This window comes from Amblyomma americanum, chromosome 10 (genome assembly GCF_052857255.1).
Source record: "Amblyomma americanum isolate KBUSLIRL-KWMA chromosome 10, ASM5285725v1, whole genome shotgun sequence".
In the NCBI taxonomy this organism is placed as follows: Eukaryota; Metazoa; Arthropoda; class Arachnida; order Ixodida; family Ixodidae; genus Amblyomma; species Amblyomma americanum.
Window position 1 is genome coordinate 2,076,419 of NC_135506.1, and position 14,484 is coordinate 2,090,902.

The 14,484-nt window shown below is 46.0% G+C and overlaps 1 protein-coding gene across 1 annotated transcript in view; it reads left to right on the forward strand.

The window, feature by feature from the left end:
- MAN1 (LEM domain-containing inner nuclear membrane protein MAN1) overlaps positions 1 to 14,484 on the forward strand; it is a 46,434-nt gene that overhangs the window by 24,601 nt on the left and 7,349 nt on the right. Inside the window, exons 7-11 of the mRNA XM_077640824.1 lie at positions 2,502 to 2,653; positions 7,419 to 7,520; positions 7,600 to 7,693; positions 10,108 to 10,365; positions 14,028 to 14,133. Coding sequence (XP_077496950.1) covers positions 2,502 to 2,653; positions 7,419 to 7,520; positions 7,600 to 7,693; positions 10,108 to 10,365; positions 14,028 to 14,133 — 712 coding nt within the window. The remainder of the gene's footprint in view (positions 1 to 2,501; positions 2,654 to 7,418; positions 7,521 to 7,599; positions 7,694 to 10,107; positions 10,366 to 14,027; positions 14,134 to 14,484) is intronic.

A 14,484-nucleotide genomic window follows, 5' to 3' on the forward strand; every position in this document is an offset into this window, starting at 1 on the left:
GGCGCGCCGGCGAAATCAAGTGGGGTCCCCGGGAGTGGAGAGGGGGGAAAGAGTGAATCTACGTTCAGGGACGAAGATGAAGAAGGAACGCCCAGCGAAACGGAGCAGCGAAAGACTGACTTTGCAATTTGACTGAGCAAATTCCATGTGGCAGCTGTAGCTATCATGTCACTCCATGTTTAACCAGAGCTAAACCACAGCCTTTTTTTTTTTCAGTTTTCCGTTAGTAATGGTTAGTTTCCTGCGGCGTGGAAGCTAGCAAAAGTTATCCCGATATTTAAAAGTGGCAGTACAACAGATGTAGCTAATTACCGTCTCGTATCACTCATAAGTACCGGCTCGAAGTTACTAGGCCACATAGTATCAAAACACCAGCAATCTTACCTTCAGAAATATAAATGATTATCTAGTGTACAGCATGGTTTTTGGAAAGGGTTATCGACAACTTCTCTGCTGATTGAATTAGTACATGACCTTTCCAAAACAATTGATTCATGTGGCCAGACCAATATTATATTTATGGACTTCGCAAAAGCCTTTGACAAGGTGTCACACTCTAAATTATTAACAAAAATTAAGGCAACATTTAGGAACGAGTCTATCACAAATTGGTTCATCTCATATTTACATGGTCATGAGCAGTATGTTCAGATGGGAGAAGGCAAATCTACCCTATCATGCGTTGCCTCAGGGGGTAACCCAAGGAAGTGTTCTGGGCCCCCTGTTATTATTTCTTATTTTTATTAATGATCTCCCTGACAATATTGATGTACCAATAAGGCTTTTTGCAGATGACTGCACAATTTATAACCCTATCAACACACTAAGCGACCAAGTAAAACTAAACTAAAATTTGCAAAAAGTAAATAAATGGTGCGATGAATGGCAAATGGTGCTAAACCCGAAGAAGACACTCGTAATGACAGTAATTATAAAAAAGTACATTAAATTTTTCCTACAACATAGAAAATGAAGTAATCCGAAAGACAATGCAGCATAAGTACTTAGGTCTCATATTTACCCCCGATCTTTGTTGGAACACTCACATAGATTTTATGTGCTCGAAAGCTCAGAAGGCACTCTGTTGCCTTAGGCAAAACATATACCTTGCTACCCCTGAAATAAATTGCCTAGGATATAAAACATTGATCAGACCAATCAAAGAATACGCAAAGCTTGCCTGGGACCCATACACGAAAAATAAATGCTCAAAGATTGACAAGGATCAGCGTCTTGCTGCCAGGTTCATATTTAACAAATACCGACATCTTAGTTCACCTTCTGATCTTTGTCCACAAGCCGGTCTTCATATGTTAAGAGTTGCGTAAAAAGCTTGTTAGGCTAAAATACTTGTACCAAATTATCATAATTAAAGTAATATTGTCAGATCGCAATTTTTAAAATTCGTTCTAACGAGACATCACGGCATCGTCATTCTATGTTTATTCCAGTCCCATTTTTTTGCACTGATTGCTTTAAGTACAGCTTTTTCCAAGAGCGATTAATGCGTAGAATTTCCTACCTGACACTGCTGTACAATGCACATCTGTCGAAAAATTCACGACAGGCATCACAGACTCTCTTGTTTTCTCCAGCCAATGAGTTTCTTTCATTCGCAGGTGCATTCAGCATTGTATACCTGCTATGTAATCTTTTAGTTTATTCTGTGCCAACTGCAAATATTCTGTTTCTGAGTGTTGTTAACAGCCAACTTTATTATTATTACAAATATCTGCACTAGGGTGTGCTATTTGTTATTCACTTTCATTATTTTTTCCACTCCTGTAGAAGCCCCATACAGGACTGAGAGTATCAGTGAATAAATAAGCATTGTATCTTACCTGTGCTCATCTGTGGGGCAGAAATGTGGAGGCTAACAAAAAGGGTTCAGCTTAAGTTAAGGACAGTACAGTGAGCTATGGAAAGAAAAATGATAGGTGTAGCGTTAAGAGACCGGAAGCGGGCAGTGTGGGTGAGGGAGCAAACGTGGGTTAATGCCATCCTAGTGGAAATCAAGAGGAAGAAATGGGCTTGGGCAGGGCATGTGAGACGAAGGCAAGATAACCGCTGGTCCTCAATGGCAACGGAGTGGATTCCAAGAGAAGGCAAGCGTAGCAGGGGCCGGCAGAAAGGTAGGCGGGCGGATGAGATTAAGAAGCTTGCAGGCATAGGGTGTGTGCAGCTGGCAGAGGACACGGTTGATTGGAGAGACATGGGGGAGGTCTTTGGCCTGCAGTGGGCGTATTCAGGCTGATGATGATGACGATCTTTGTTGTGCTCACCTCTCAGTGTTTTGTTGAACACCTTGCAAGCCTGTCACTGTAGCATCATAATTAGAGCAAGCCCGGCTGCAGCTGATGCTGTTCTCTTTCAGAGGGGATGCACATCGTGGCATCCCTCTGTCCAACGATTAGAGCACTTCACACTCGCACATTAACTCGACAGCAGACAGCCAGGTGCGTCTAGAGTTAAATGAGGAGCATGCGGACAATGCTTTGCAGGCTCTTGGGTCCTGACAAGCAACCGGTGGCCGCCTACCAGCAGGGGGACACCGTGGCTTTGCTGGAGGCCAACCAGGCGGTCAAGTCCTTCTGGTGCTGCCTGCGCCTGGCCATGCACAGCTTCTTCTACCAGATCCTAATGGCCGCCTTTGGTGAGCACGCTTCACAGTGCTGCATCAACTTTGTAGTGCCCTGGGGTGAACCTTGTAGAGTTTCTTAAAATTACTTAGAGGGAAAAAAGGCCCTGTATTCTTTCATCCACCGGCAATGCTTGCATGCTGGGATGCGGACACTTCATATTTGGCTAGGGTAGTGTTTGGCAGAAAGTATGAACTCGGTCACAACCAGAGGTGGGCGAATGCCCTCATTTTTACTTTTCTTCCCTCACCCTCACTCTTTAATCCATGGCTCTCCCTCACCCTCATCCTCATTTTTAAAGGGACACTGAGGAGAACTCTATCATTTTTTTTTGTTAGCAAAATCTGATAGTTCGGCATTTCATGGCTTTGTTGCCGCTTGTCCGGGCGCGAAAGATGCATTTATTTCAAAGAAATTTGGATTCGAAGATAAAAAAGTTTTTCCCGCCGCTCTGATTCAAACTCAGGGAACTCTTATGACGCCACGGCAACTCTTATGACGTCTCAGAACGGAGTGACGTGATACGTGACGTAAACGCACACTCCGTGATTTCTGACGGCTAGCGGTGCGGTGCGCAACCTTCCTTTGCCAGCCTCAGAGATTCGTGGCTTCCATGAAGTAAGGAAAATTCCTCCAAGGTGGTGCCTCTTGTCCTAGGAAGTCATCACGCTTGTACTTGCGAGATTGGCCTGTGGCGGCGACACCTGTATTTTGGTTCTTGCTATTTTCTACATTACAAGAGCTTTGTTTTCAGTAAGAGTGGCGTTTTTGTGATCAGGAGCTGCTATTCTATCGATACAAGCCAACTTCAATTTCTCCTCAGTGTCCCTTTAAATGTTATCCGGCCCTCCCTCACCCTCACTTCGAAAAATTTTCTGGCTCTCCCTCACCCTTACATCTTCGCCCCTCCCTCACCCTCAAGAACACTCGTTTTAAAACTCGTTATTTTTTGCAGTCGGCAACTTCTGGCAATATTACGGAGTAATAAGCATATAAGTCATGCCCTCAAGTCGCCATTGGACGAGAGGCTAGATCCTTACATTGTGTATGTCCGTGTGTCTGTGTACATGTGTGTGTATTGTTTGAGCTAATAATACATGAGACAAAACCGAGACAGTTACGAGTTGAGTCCCAAAATATCACTCTGCCTTTACTTCTGGCACGCTCTGCGTGCATATATGCACCCTGCAAGTATAGCATTTCATTGTTATCTATATGCACTGCTAAAATGAGTCAGTGCGTTGTGGTCGTACAAAAACTAGTGTATGCCAGATTATTTAGAAAACAGTGCAGTAGCCTTTACCACAACAATTACAATAAGCGCTGAGCACAGAATATACTCAAAAGAAGGAAACTTTGTAGGTCGCTTAATTACCATTGCCCTATGACATTGCGATAGCACAGGGTATTCTGAATTTCACTGCTTCTAATCTCCCGCCGTTTTGTGCGGTTTGCTGCATGATTTTCTGATGACGCTTCCACGCGCATGCATGGAAGATGATGAAGACCATGCTTTCAACCTACAGCGTGAGATACTGGCAGTTTAACACACGTGAACGCGGGTACGTGACAAAGACGACGACATTGCAAGCACAGCTCAAGAGCTTGGCAGTTCATACAGGCAGGATTTTAAGATTTCTCCCAACTTATTGTTCATCTGAGGAAAGTGTATGAACCGACTGACTTTGAATCGGAGAGGCATTCCCTCTTGGTGATGTGCTCAGCCTTACCAAGCATCTAGTACTCTTTATGCGATACAGCGCGAACAGAGACAAGGACGAAGAAAGACACGACACCACAGCGCTGGTGGTATCGTGTATTTCTTCGTTCTTGTCTCTGTTCGCGCTGTATCGCATAATGAATTGCCAACTAGCCCGATCTGCCACTCTTGAAAGTCTAGTACTCTGCTGCTTTGTGTTTTTGCAATGTGTTTCGTGGCATTTCCTAAAAGATTTGTAAATAATTTAGTTAATGTAAATAAAATATATTTTCAATGCAATAAATAGATGATTAAAAAAAGTTGTGGCAATGGCGTAGTAGTCTAAAGCAGCGGCCAGCGGAATTGATTTTTAGCGCCGCCGCGGGTTCGGATCCCGCTCACCCAGCTATGAAGTTTTTTTTATTTCTTTAGCGTCTACCCCCAGTGCAATGCCGGCTTTCCGCTGCAGTGAGGCTCTTATGCTGTCGCTTAAAATAAAACATTATCCGTGCCACTTGAAAATCAAACGGGTCGCTAAAATGCAGCATTTGGGCTGAATAACGGTAATCACTAACCTCCCTCCCCCTCTAGTCTGGAGTGAACGATTCCTGTCATTGCCATTTTAGTGCCCTAGCGCTTCCACTCCACCGAAAAGCAGTTATCTTGCTCTCCGAAGCCTGCTTCTAGCATGTGGGCCACTTTGGTCACGTGACATTGTGACATCATCACAAGCTGCCCACCGGATTCTGAGCGAACTGCCCACTGTGGCAACTCAATTAATGATTAGTCGCGAGAGATTCGTCAGGAATAACATAGGTCTCATAAGCCCCACCGATGGCAGCACTTGCCATCGCAAGGCAGTGGCGTGTAGATTAACCACCGCACCTCTCTGCCGGGAGCAGAATCAGAACTTCCATGGATGTGTGAATGCAAAGAATTGACCAATTCTGCTGCAGTACAAGTCTAAAATGATGCAATATCACGCAAACTTACATTATTTGATTTATCAACTGAAGCAAGCCAGTTCAGGTCAAGCAAAAGCATAGAAAGTCAAGATAAACAATGCAAAACCACGGCAGGACTAGCGCACAATAATTCGTGGTTATTCTCAAGCCAAACGGCCCGCAATTTTTTTGCTTGCACATCTCCGCACTACCCAAACGCTGAGCTTCAATTTCCTACCATGCCTACAAGAAATTTGGTTCATAAAATCAGTGCGCGATTACGTGGTCACACATCTCACCAGGGAGGGAAATAAACCAAGAGCTGTTTCTGCTTTTAGAATGCAGTACATTTTTTTCTTTTTTAGCACATCGCACATTGCAAAGTAGTGCAAGCTATGATTCAGAGCAAGGTGCCTAAGCTGCTGCTTTATTTCCATGGTAAGACTACAGTGGTTGGCTTTGCCCATCACATTGGGGCACCGCTTTCCTATACAACCATTGCAGCGAAAATAGAGATACGACTGCACTTTACTACTCACAGTGTGAGTGAAAAAATTCCACACAAACGCTGCCAACATGCTTTGATTTGGCAGTGGAATTTCGTAGAAGTATTTTTACGCTGCTACCAGTTCTTTGAAACCTCATTAAGCTGAAATCAGATTTCGTTCCGGGAAACAAGGCTTATTAGAACATGGGAATTCAATAGCCTTACTATGTATAATTTCTACATGCTTTACTCTACACTCTGATGATCCGACAGACTTGGGGCTAATAATGAAAATGCTACCCGCACGGTCCGACAAGTGCCTCCTTGTTAGCGCACTATACAAGGTGTTTCACCTAAATCTTTACATAATTTTTAAAAATAGGCTTTTTTAGCAAGAAGGGCGCTTTTTTCGTCGTAGTATTCAGCGGTGTAGTACATCACGGCGACGTTCTCGAGAAGGTGTTTGGCCCGCCGCCTTTCTTGTTCGCCTCGTGTACATCCAGACTGTAGAAACTACGTCTTCCCTGGTAACCTTCAGCCTAAGGACTGTCGTTCTAAAATGGGAATTCATAACTGGCTGCACAGAAAAGAGCGTTAGACAGGAGTACGGTTTGAGCCATCAACCTCCCCCTCAGACCGTGCTCCTTGCCCTCCCTCGCCCTCACCTCATCATGTCTTTCCTCCCTTGCCTTCACCTCATCATATCTTTCCTCCCTCACCCTTGTCCTCATGAATTTTTATGCGCCAGTCCTCCCTCACCCTCACCTCACCGAGTGAAATCCTCATGAGGTGAGGGTGAGGGCGCCCTCGTGAGGATGCCCATCTCTGGTCACAACAGTTTGACATTTCTAGAGGCAAAGTTTCTAAATGTGCTCAATTTTCATATTGCCAGGCATTTGCTTGCGTGAAGTTTGTTAAAGTTAAAAATAGACGATTAAATGGATCAGCACACAGTAAGGAGCACCATGGTACAGTAGTGATTCTGCAGCAGAATTCATGTTTTTGGCCCAACACTAGCCAAGCCAAATGCAAAGTGTCCACTTCCCAGCATTCTCGAGATGGATGACATGCACACAGGTGGTGGCACCATTTTTTCCCTGTGGGTAATATTGAGAAACCAAATGGCTGGATGAGCAGAACAGGACGTGTGAGAAAGAAATGACATCAGCCCACACTTGGGCAAAGATGGCAGGAGATGGGATTTATGCTGGCTCTCTCTCTTCCCTTCTTTGTCCACATAGGTTTTATAGGCTTTTTTTCCTTAGCTGTCTTTTTTAAGGTTACACAAGTCATCAAGCTATACCTCAATAGACGATGATGGTGCCAGTGGTGGACAATGAGTCAATGAACAAACAACGATTCGAGGAATTAAGGAGTGGCACTTCTTGAACCTCGGTATGTGAGTAAGGGCAGGCCCCTGTTCATTCAGAGCTACATTCTACACGGCAGCAATACTTAACACATGCGCTTGCTCGGTAGCAAAAGCAAAGTCACGTTTTTTTTAACTCGGGACAGTAAGGTTGGGTTGCATTTTGTGCCTATCGCTGCAAGGAGAGCCCCACTTGGCACTTGCCAATTTCATGCTGCTCCTGTGTTCCCTTGGGTCAAGCATGGTTCAGAACAGCGTTTCCTTTCCCTCGCGAGAACAGTGCTCGTGCTGTTTGTGGTGCTTTACCTGGGTGCCGTGTGGTACAAGGCCCGGAGGGACCGCTGGCAGCAGCAGGTCTACAACCTATCCGAGAGAATAACGGGTGAGTATGCTTAGTGGCAGGCATAAGCGGGAGACTGCCACAGGCTCTGGAACTGGATTAACTTGGTCCTGTGATGCAGCTGTCCTGAAGGAGCATGCCGAGCAACCCGACTGCAGGGAGCCCTTCTTGGCCCAGGTCCATGTGCGGGACATGCTCATCAGCCCTTCCCAGCGGTGCGCAACCCTCTTTCATATCCTCTTCCTTGTATCGGTGGTTTCATTGATTTCTTTATTGCTATCTCACTGCCAAGAGCAGGCTTATATGCGAAATGATTGTAGCGTAAAGCACTAGAGCCTCTGAAGGTGGCCACCTTTGCCTTCCCATCTCTCCGTGCTTCAACCTCCACTATTGCCCTATCACACTGGGCGTTCCAGGTGGCACTAGCATTGCAGCAAGTTAGGTGGAGCCACCTTTAGCACACAAAGTCACAGACAGAAAAAAAAAAAAAAAAACCTTGGTGGGGCATGCAGAGTAGGAAACTAGAGGAGTACGGATGAGACGTCACCACTTTAGTTCCTTTTAGGGCCACCCACAGAGGAAACTGTGCGGGTGGCTGGAGAAACAAAATAACAAACCGAAAAAGTTGCGCTGCAGCAGCTGTCTTTTTATTAGCCTTCTCAAGAGAAAGATAACAATGTATAGTAAGTGAAAGAGAGGGAGAAAGCTTGGACCAGTAGAGCTTTGTTGGGCCAACAAAATAAACGAAAAGGACAGTTGTGCTTGCTGCCAAGCGAGAAGCCAATCTGTGGTATAACCAGACTGAGAAACGGCAGGTGACGAAGGCCTCGTGGCAGCGAGAGCGAAGCCAGCGACAGTGCAGAGAGGGCGAACCTTCAACTTCCGGAACTGTCGTCTCGGAGAAGGTTCGTGCTAGGAGGGCCGCACTGCAGCAAGCACGTCGGAAGCATCGATGCAAAGCAGCAGTCGCTGCCACCACCCAGCTGCCGGCTAAAGGTGCGTTCATACTGGCGAGTCGCGGAGGTCGCACAACACAGTTCACCAAGTTGTCACCAGCAATCCTTTTTTGGAAGTTGCTTGCTGACTTATTTCTTGTGACGCGACTTCATGCCGCAGAACTCCTCGACCAATTCGCGGCATCGCAGAGTATAACACCACATCACGTGATGTTAATATCTGGGTTCTTGCTTTTCCGCAAAATTTAAGCCATGGCAAGCAGCAGCCGTCCATGCCCGTTCTAGTGTCTGTGTTCAAACATACACACTTCGGCGGCTGCATTGCGCGTTCTACTACATAGGCTGTTCTTTTCTATATTATTTGACGAGTTGTTCGTGTCTCTGTCGTGAAATTTTCCGCGGAAGCAATCAACGACATGGTAAAATATTTTTTTCATTTTTATTATTAAACGCACCTCAATTTCCTGTGCCACTATTAAAGAAAACAGCTGAAACGTGGAAAGAGCTATGGCAGTTGTCTTGAACATTCATACAGACAACAGGTCACGCATGCATTTTGCATGCTGCCTTTGTGATATTGGGACGATTACTGCAATTTTTCCTGATTGACGATTAACAATGTATGTACTTTTTCGTCACAAGGTTACTCTTACTGCGCGTCGGTAAGTGGCGCGTATGTGTCCTTGGGCTTTTCTCCACCTGTGGTAGTAGAGGCACAGTGTGTTACATGGTGAGACGAGCACGTTACAGCAGCCAGAAAGAGGAAACTGTCGTGCGCACACCGCTGTGTCTGGAGACACTCGCATGGCTGGGCCGCCACTGCAAGCACGGGTGCACACACAGGCACCGCTCGTTGTGTCGTTGGGGCACTACAGCTTTCTGGGCTTTCAAACCTACTCACACCTTCATTTGCGAGCTGAAGGGGGACAGGGCACGTGAGTGGCGCCTTTCCTTCCCCTCCAATTATCGTCCGGAGGGAGAGGATCTCTGGAAGCGAGTCGCAAACTTGACTCGCCTGTGTAGACAGATCATGTCGCTCGGCACCCGTCGCGAGTCGGCTAAAGCAAGTTGTGTCGCCTTTGCGACTCGCCAGTGTGAATACGCCTTAAAGCTAATAGTTTCAACTGAGCCATTGCCTAGTTTAGACTTTTTTTGTGTATGTGAGGATGTGCTTGGAAACAAAGTTTGTTTTCATACAATGAAGGAGCAGTGGTGTGATTTTTCTTGCTGATATACTAGAACGCATCGTAGGGTTGTCTCTTTCAGGACTGTTTATTTTTAAAGTGAGTGCTTTAAAGGGGGTAGAGGGTCTTAAAAAAATTGCATATTTGGAATTAGTATGCAACAATTACGTTTCCTGGAGAGTTATGAAAACTCCGGGAAACGTAATTGTTGCATACTAATTCCAAATATGCAATTTAATTTTATGTTAAACAAGTCCTTGTGCACTTATGTAATGTATTCGTAACTTTTTGCTGAGAGCTTTAAATTGGGGAAATCGGCCGCACAGGACAATAATTTGAAGTTTCTAAGAATTCCCAGTACGTGTAGATCGAGTTCCTCCATTAAAAAGACGAGTTCAGATTCCTCTTTAGTGCACCTTTAAGGCGGAGCTTAAGTGTAAAGCCAGCTGGGAGGCTGATGTGTCGCCCTTCGATTGAATGCTGGTGCAGGAAGGAGTTGAGCAGCCTGTGGCAGAGTGCAGTGGCGTTCCTTGAGCGGAACGAGTCCCGCCTGCGCACTGAGCGGCAGCAGATCGAGGGCGAGAGCTACCTGGTGTGGCGCTGGCTTGGAACAGCGTCCCCACCTCGTGCCAAGGTGTGGCAGGGAAAGGCATTCGAAAGCCAGAGCAGTGTCTCGGGCGCGCCCCTGGGGCTGTCCTGCGTGCCAGCCCCATGCCTCAAGATACGGCACATGTTCGACCCTGATGTGTGAGTCATACATGGCAAAATTACTTTTGAAAAGTATTTAAATTAATTACAAATTACTACTCTAAAAAAATAACGCCATTATATCAATTACTGCCCAAAAGTAGTGAAAATTACTTTTTAGTTTCGATGCATAGCAAGTTGCGCATTGATCATAGTTAAAATTTTCAGATTTCTTTGTTTGCACCGCAGCTGAGTTTCAGAGTGGACCTAGGAAATTTTGCCCCTCTTTGAAGAATGGTAGCCCTAGTCCATTGAACAGCCACTTTGCTGACGCAGATGAGGTGAAAATTTGTATAATTGCTCGCATTACTCTTCATCGGAGGTTCATTGTTCAATGCATAATATGGTCCCACCCTCTTGGTTTTGAAGAATTTGTCGTGCGCATAAACAGCGGTAGTGCATAGACTGCTTGTTCACGCTCATCGTCCGGCAGACAAGCTACCAATTCTGCTGTTCAATTGACTGGTTCTGGAAGCACGTTGACGGAAATAAATAGCATATCCCAGTGACGCTGTCGCCCGTGTTGCCCTTGAGATAGGGACACTGAAAGGGACACTGAGGAGAACTCTATCAATTTTTTTTTGTTAGCAAAATCTGATAGTTCGGCATTTCATGGCTTTGTTGCCGCTTGTCTGGGCGCGAAAGATGCATTTATTTTAAAGAAATTTGGATTCGAAGTTGAAAAAGTTTTTCCCGCCGCTCTGATTCAAACTCCGGGAACTCTTATGACGTCACGGCAACTCTTATGACGTCACAGAACGGAGTGACGTGAAACGTGACGTGAACGCAGACTCAGTGACTTCTGACGGCTAGCGGTGCGGTGCGCAACCTTTATTTGCCAGCCTCAGAGATTCGTGGCTTCCACGAAGTAAGGAAAACTCCTCCAGGGTGACGCCTCTTGTCCTAGGAAGTCATCACGCTTGTACTTGCGAGATTGGCCTGTGGCGGCGATACCTGTATTTTGGTTCTTGCTATTTTCTACATTACAAGAGCTTTGTTTTCAGGAAGAGTGGTGTTTTTGAGATCAGGAGTTGCTATTCTATCGATACAAGCCAGCTTCAATTTCTCCTCAGTGTCCCTTTAAGGGTAACGGAGTGGATTCCAATAGAAAGTAAGCATAGCAGGGGGCGGCAGAAGGTTAAGTGGGCGGATGAGATTAAGAAGTTTGGAGGCAAAGGGTGGATGCAGCTGGCAAATGACAGGGTTAAGTGGAGAGACATAGGAGAGGCCTTTGCCCTGCAGTGGGTGTAGTAAGGATGATGATGATGATGATGCTCAAATTCATACCGCTGCGACCTATTCGCGCTCTCTCTCTGTGAACCCTGTTTCGTCGTCAATTGGCAATCACTATCGAAACATGAAGAAAGGAGTGCGGTGAGCGTAGACAAAAAACGTTCTCTTATAATTGAAACAGTGCAAAAAGCAGAAGGTGTAGAGAAAGGCTAGACGTAAACACGAGTGCTCAATTTTTCGATTAGCGTTCTGTGCACTTGAGCTGTGTGTGGCCATTGTATGCCGCAAGTTCAGAATCGCAAGCTCTCAAAGGCATTCACAATCTTTTGCGCTTGCCGGGTAGCAAGTGGAGCAGATTTTTTTTTCTCACCTTTACCACCAAATCAGCAATGTTGTGAAGGGCGTTCTGCACATGTCTCACACAGACATGCGCATGCATGCATGTCCTCAACGTGTGAAGTGCGATGCAGGCACTTAGCCTTTCGTGTTTTCTGCAGAGTGGAAAGCCGGACATGTTTTGAGATGTGCTGAAAAGTGTTTGAGAAGCCACATGCATGCATCATCACCTGCCATTTGGCTCATTAAAAAAAAAAAAAAATTGATGATGGCCTAGTTTTGTTAAGCCAGGATATATGCAGTGAAAGCGCAGTGACATCTGGTTCAGAAGAGTAAATGATATATGAAAGGTGCACTTTCGCTACATGCACCTTTATTCATGATTAAACCTTGAGCTGCAGTGGCGGAGTGGTAGCGTCTATGCCTCAAATGCCAAAGGCCCTGGTTCGATTCCCAGCCTCGACACAAGGTTTTTTTTTATTCAGTGAGTGAGTGTGCGGGGGTTTCAATGGCTCCTGCCACCGACCATGCGGTTGGTCACGTGGTTGGTCACGTGGTGCGGAGCAGCTGCCGGCGGCGTGGTGCCGTGGCTGGTCACGCGGTTGGTCACGTGGTTCGTCACGTGGTGCAGTGCGACCGCGGTGGGACTGCGAGCACGGCGAGACTGCGAGTTCGCGGCCAATGTAGCTTTCGCTACAAAAATGTTTTCTCAGCACAGGTCATCATGTGTGCAGTACGTGAGGTGCCAGCATGCAAGGCCAGATTTTAGTGCCTGTGATTCAAGTGCTTGTTCTCTGCAGCAATGCTATAGCATGCAGATGCGGTATGCAGCTAAACTTGTGTTAATGGTGCATCCGCTTCCACATGAAAAATGTTCAACTAGCGAATGGTGTGCTCACCAACACTATGCATGCATTCTGTGCCGACAGAGGTGGCAGGCAGCAGTTGGGTGGAATGTACCTCGATTCATTTCCACTTAGAACCCAAAGGGAGCAATTCACGAATGTAGAAATTGCAACAACCACAGCAGAGTCAATTAGGAGGATCGTCTCAAACCATACTTGCTGCATAGTGTTAATATACACACGATAATCAACTGCACAACACGCTGTTTGGTGAGCACTGTGCATGCATATTTTGCACTCAGACGTAGTGTTGAGTGACAGTTATTAGAGTGTGACTGCTGCTTGCATGCTTTCGAGGATCCCTCTAACCTTACACACACACACACTTCACGACAGCGTACAACGCACTGAAGGCCACACACTTGCATTGTCGTCGTCTTTGCATACGTGCATGAATGCGATCAGCAGTGTGTTCTGCAGTCTGTGGCTGTCCTTGATTGTCTCACGCAGTTTGCTTCACACCTGCAAAGCCCATTTCTACCGTACTCATGTGTTGCAACGAGACGCAGCCACATATGATGCAGTGAAGAGCATCTGCCATTCAGAACGGAGTTGGGGTCTGGGGCAACCTGCGCTTGCATATTGCCATTGTGACGGCTGATTGATCAGAGAGCTCTATTGCAAACGCATCATAGAAACGACATAATTGTGCTCATTTTGCACAGGTGGTTTGAATATGGAAGATTTTGGGACTTCCCTTCTCAGAAACGCAACCACCTTTCTATGCAGAAAAAAACGTCAGTAGTTGCCAGCGATGAGGATATACCAGAATTTTATTTTTTCGTCCTTTTTAACTTTGATTCAGTGAAGGCAGCCCCTTTCGAATATGGCACGACAAGGAGAGCTCATGTTCTTGACACCGTCACTGTCATACAACAAGTTCCACATTGTGTTCTTGTCATAAAAAAAAGAAACTGACTCAGAGCTGTCAAAATATTGCCGTTATGGTTTGCAGCAGAGGTAATGTTGTTCATTTCTTCCCCCGTGTGTCATGCTTTGCAGTGGTGCTAGAAAAATGTTTAGCTGCTTTTCTCTGTATTGGCAGCGGGAAGCATGGAGGGACAATGTTGATCATTGTTTCTGCTGATGAGCCAGTGAGCTTCCTTGTTCCAGGGCTAAAGAGGTGCTTAGTGTGTCTGCAGTGCCGTGCACGGTTTTTTGATGCAAGGGTTCTGTGGCACTGCACAGGGAGTACGAAGATGACTGGCCCAAGCAGATTGAGAACGCCATCTTGGAGAAGTGTGAAGGCAACACTGGCATCGTGCACCTCCACGTGGACACATCATCCCGAGAGGTGAGCTCCAGCATGGCACAACAGTGACACTACCTCTCAGTTTGCATTAGCATTGGAGGGATCTGTGCATGCGCAAATGGTGTCTGTCAGTAGCCAGTGGCAGAGGGCGCACTGTGCTACGAACGCACTGAGTATCAGCACGAACTTACGATACAATTAACTGTCGCGTGTTATTTTGAATATAACCAACTTTCGTGTTTGGACTTTGGATGTAACAGAATTAATGTGTCGAACTTGGATATGGCAAACCCACGTGTACCACCTCGGATATAATGAACTTCCGTGTGTCAACCTTGGATATAATGAACATTAGGCTGCTAATGCATTCAAATGATCCATCGAGGATAGCCT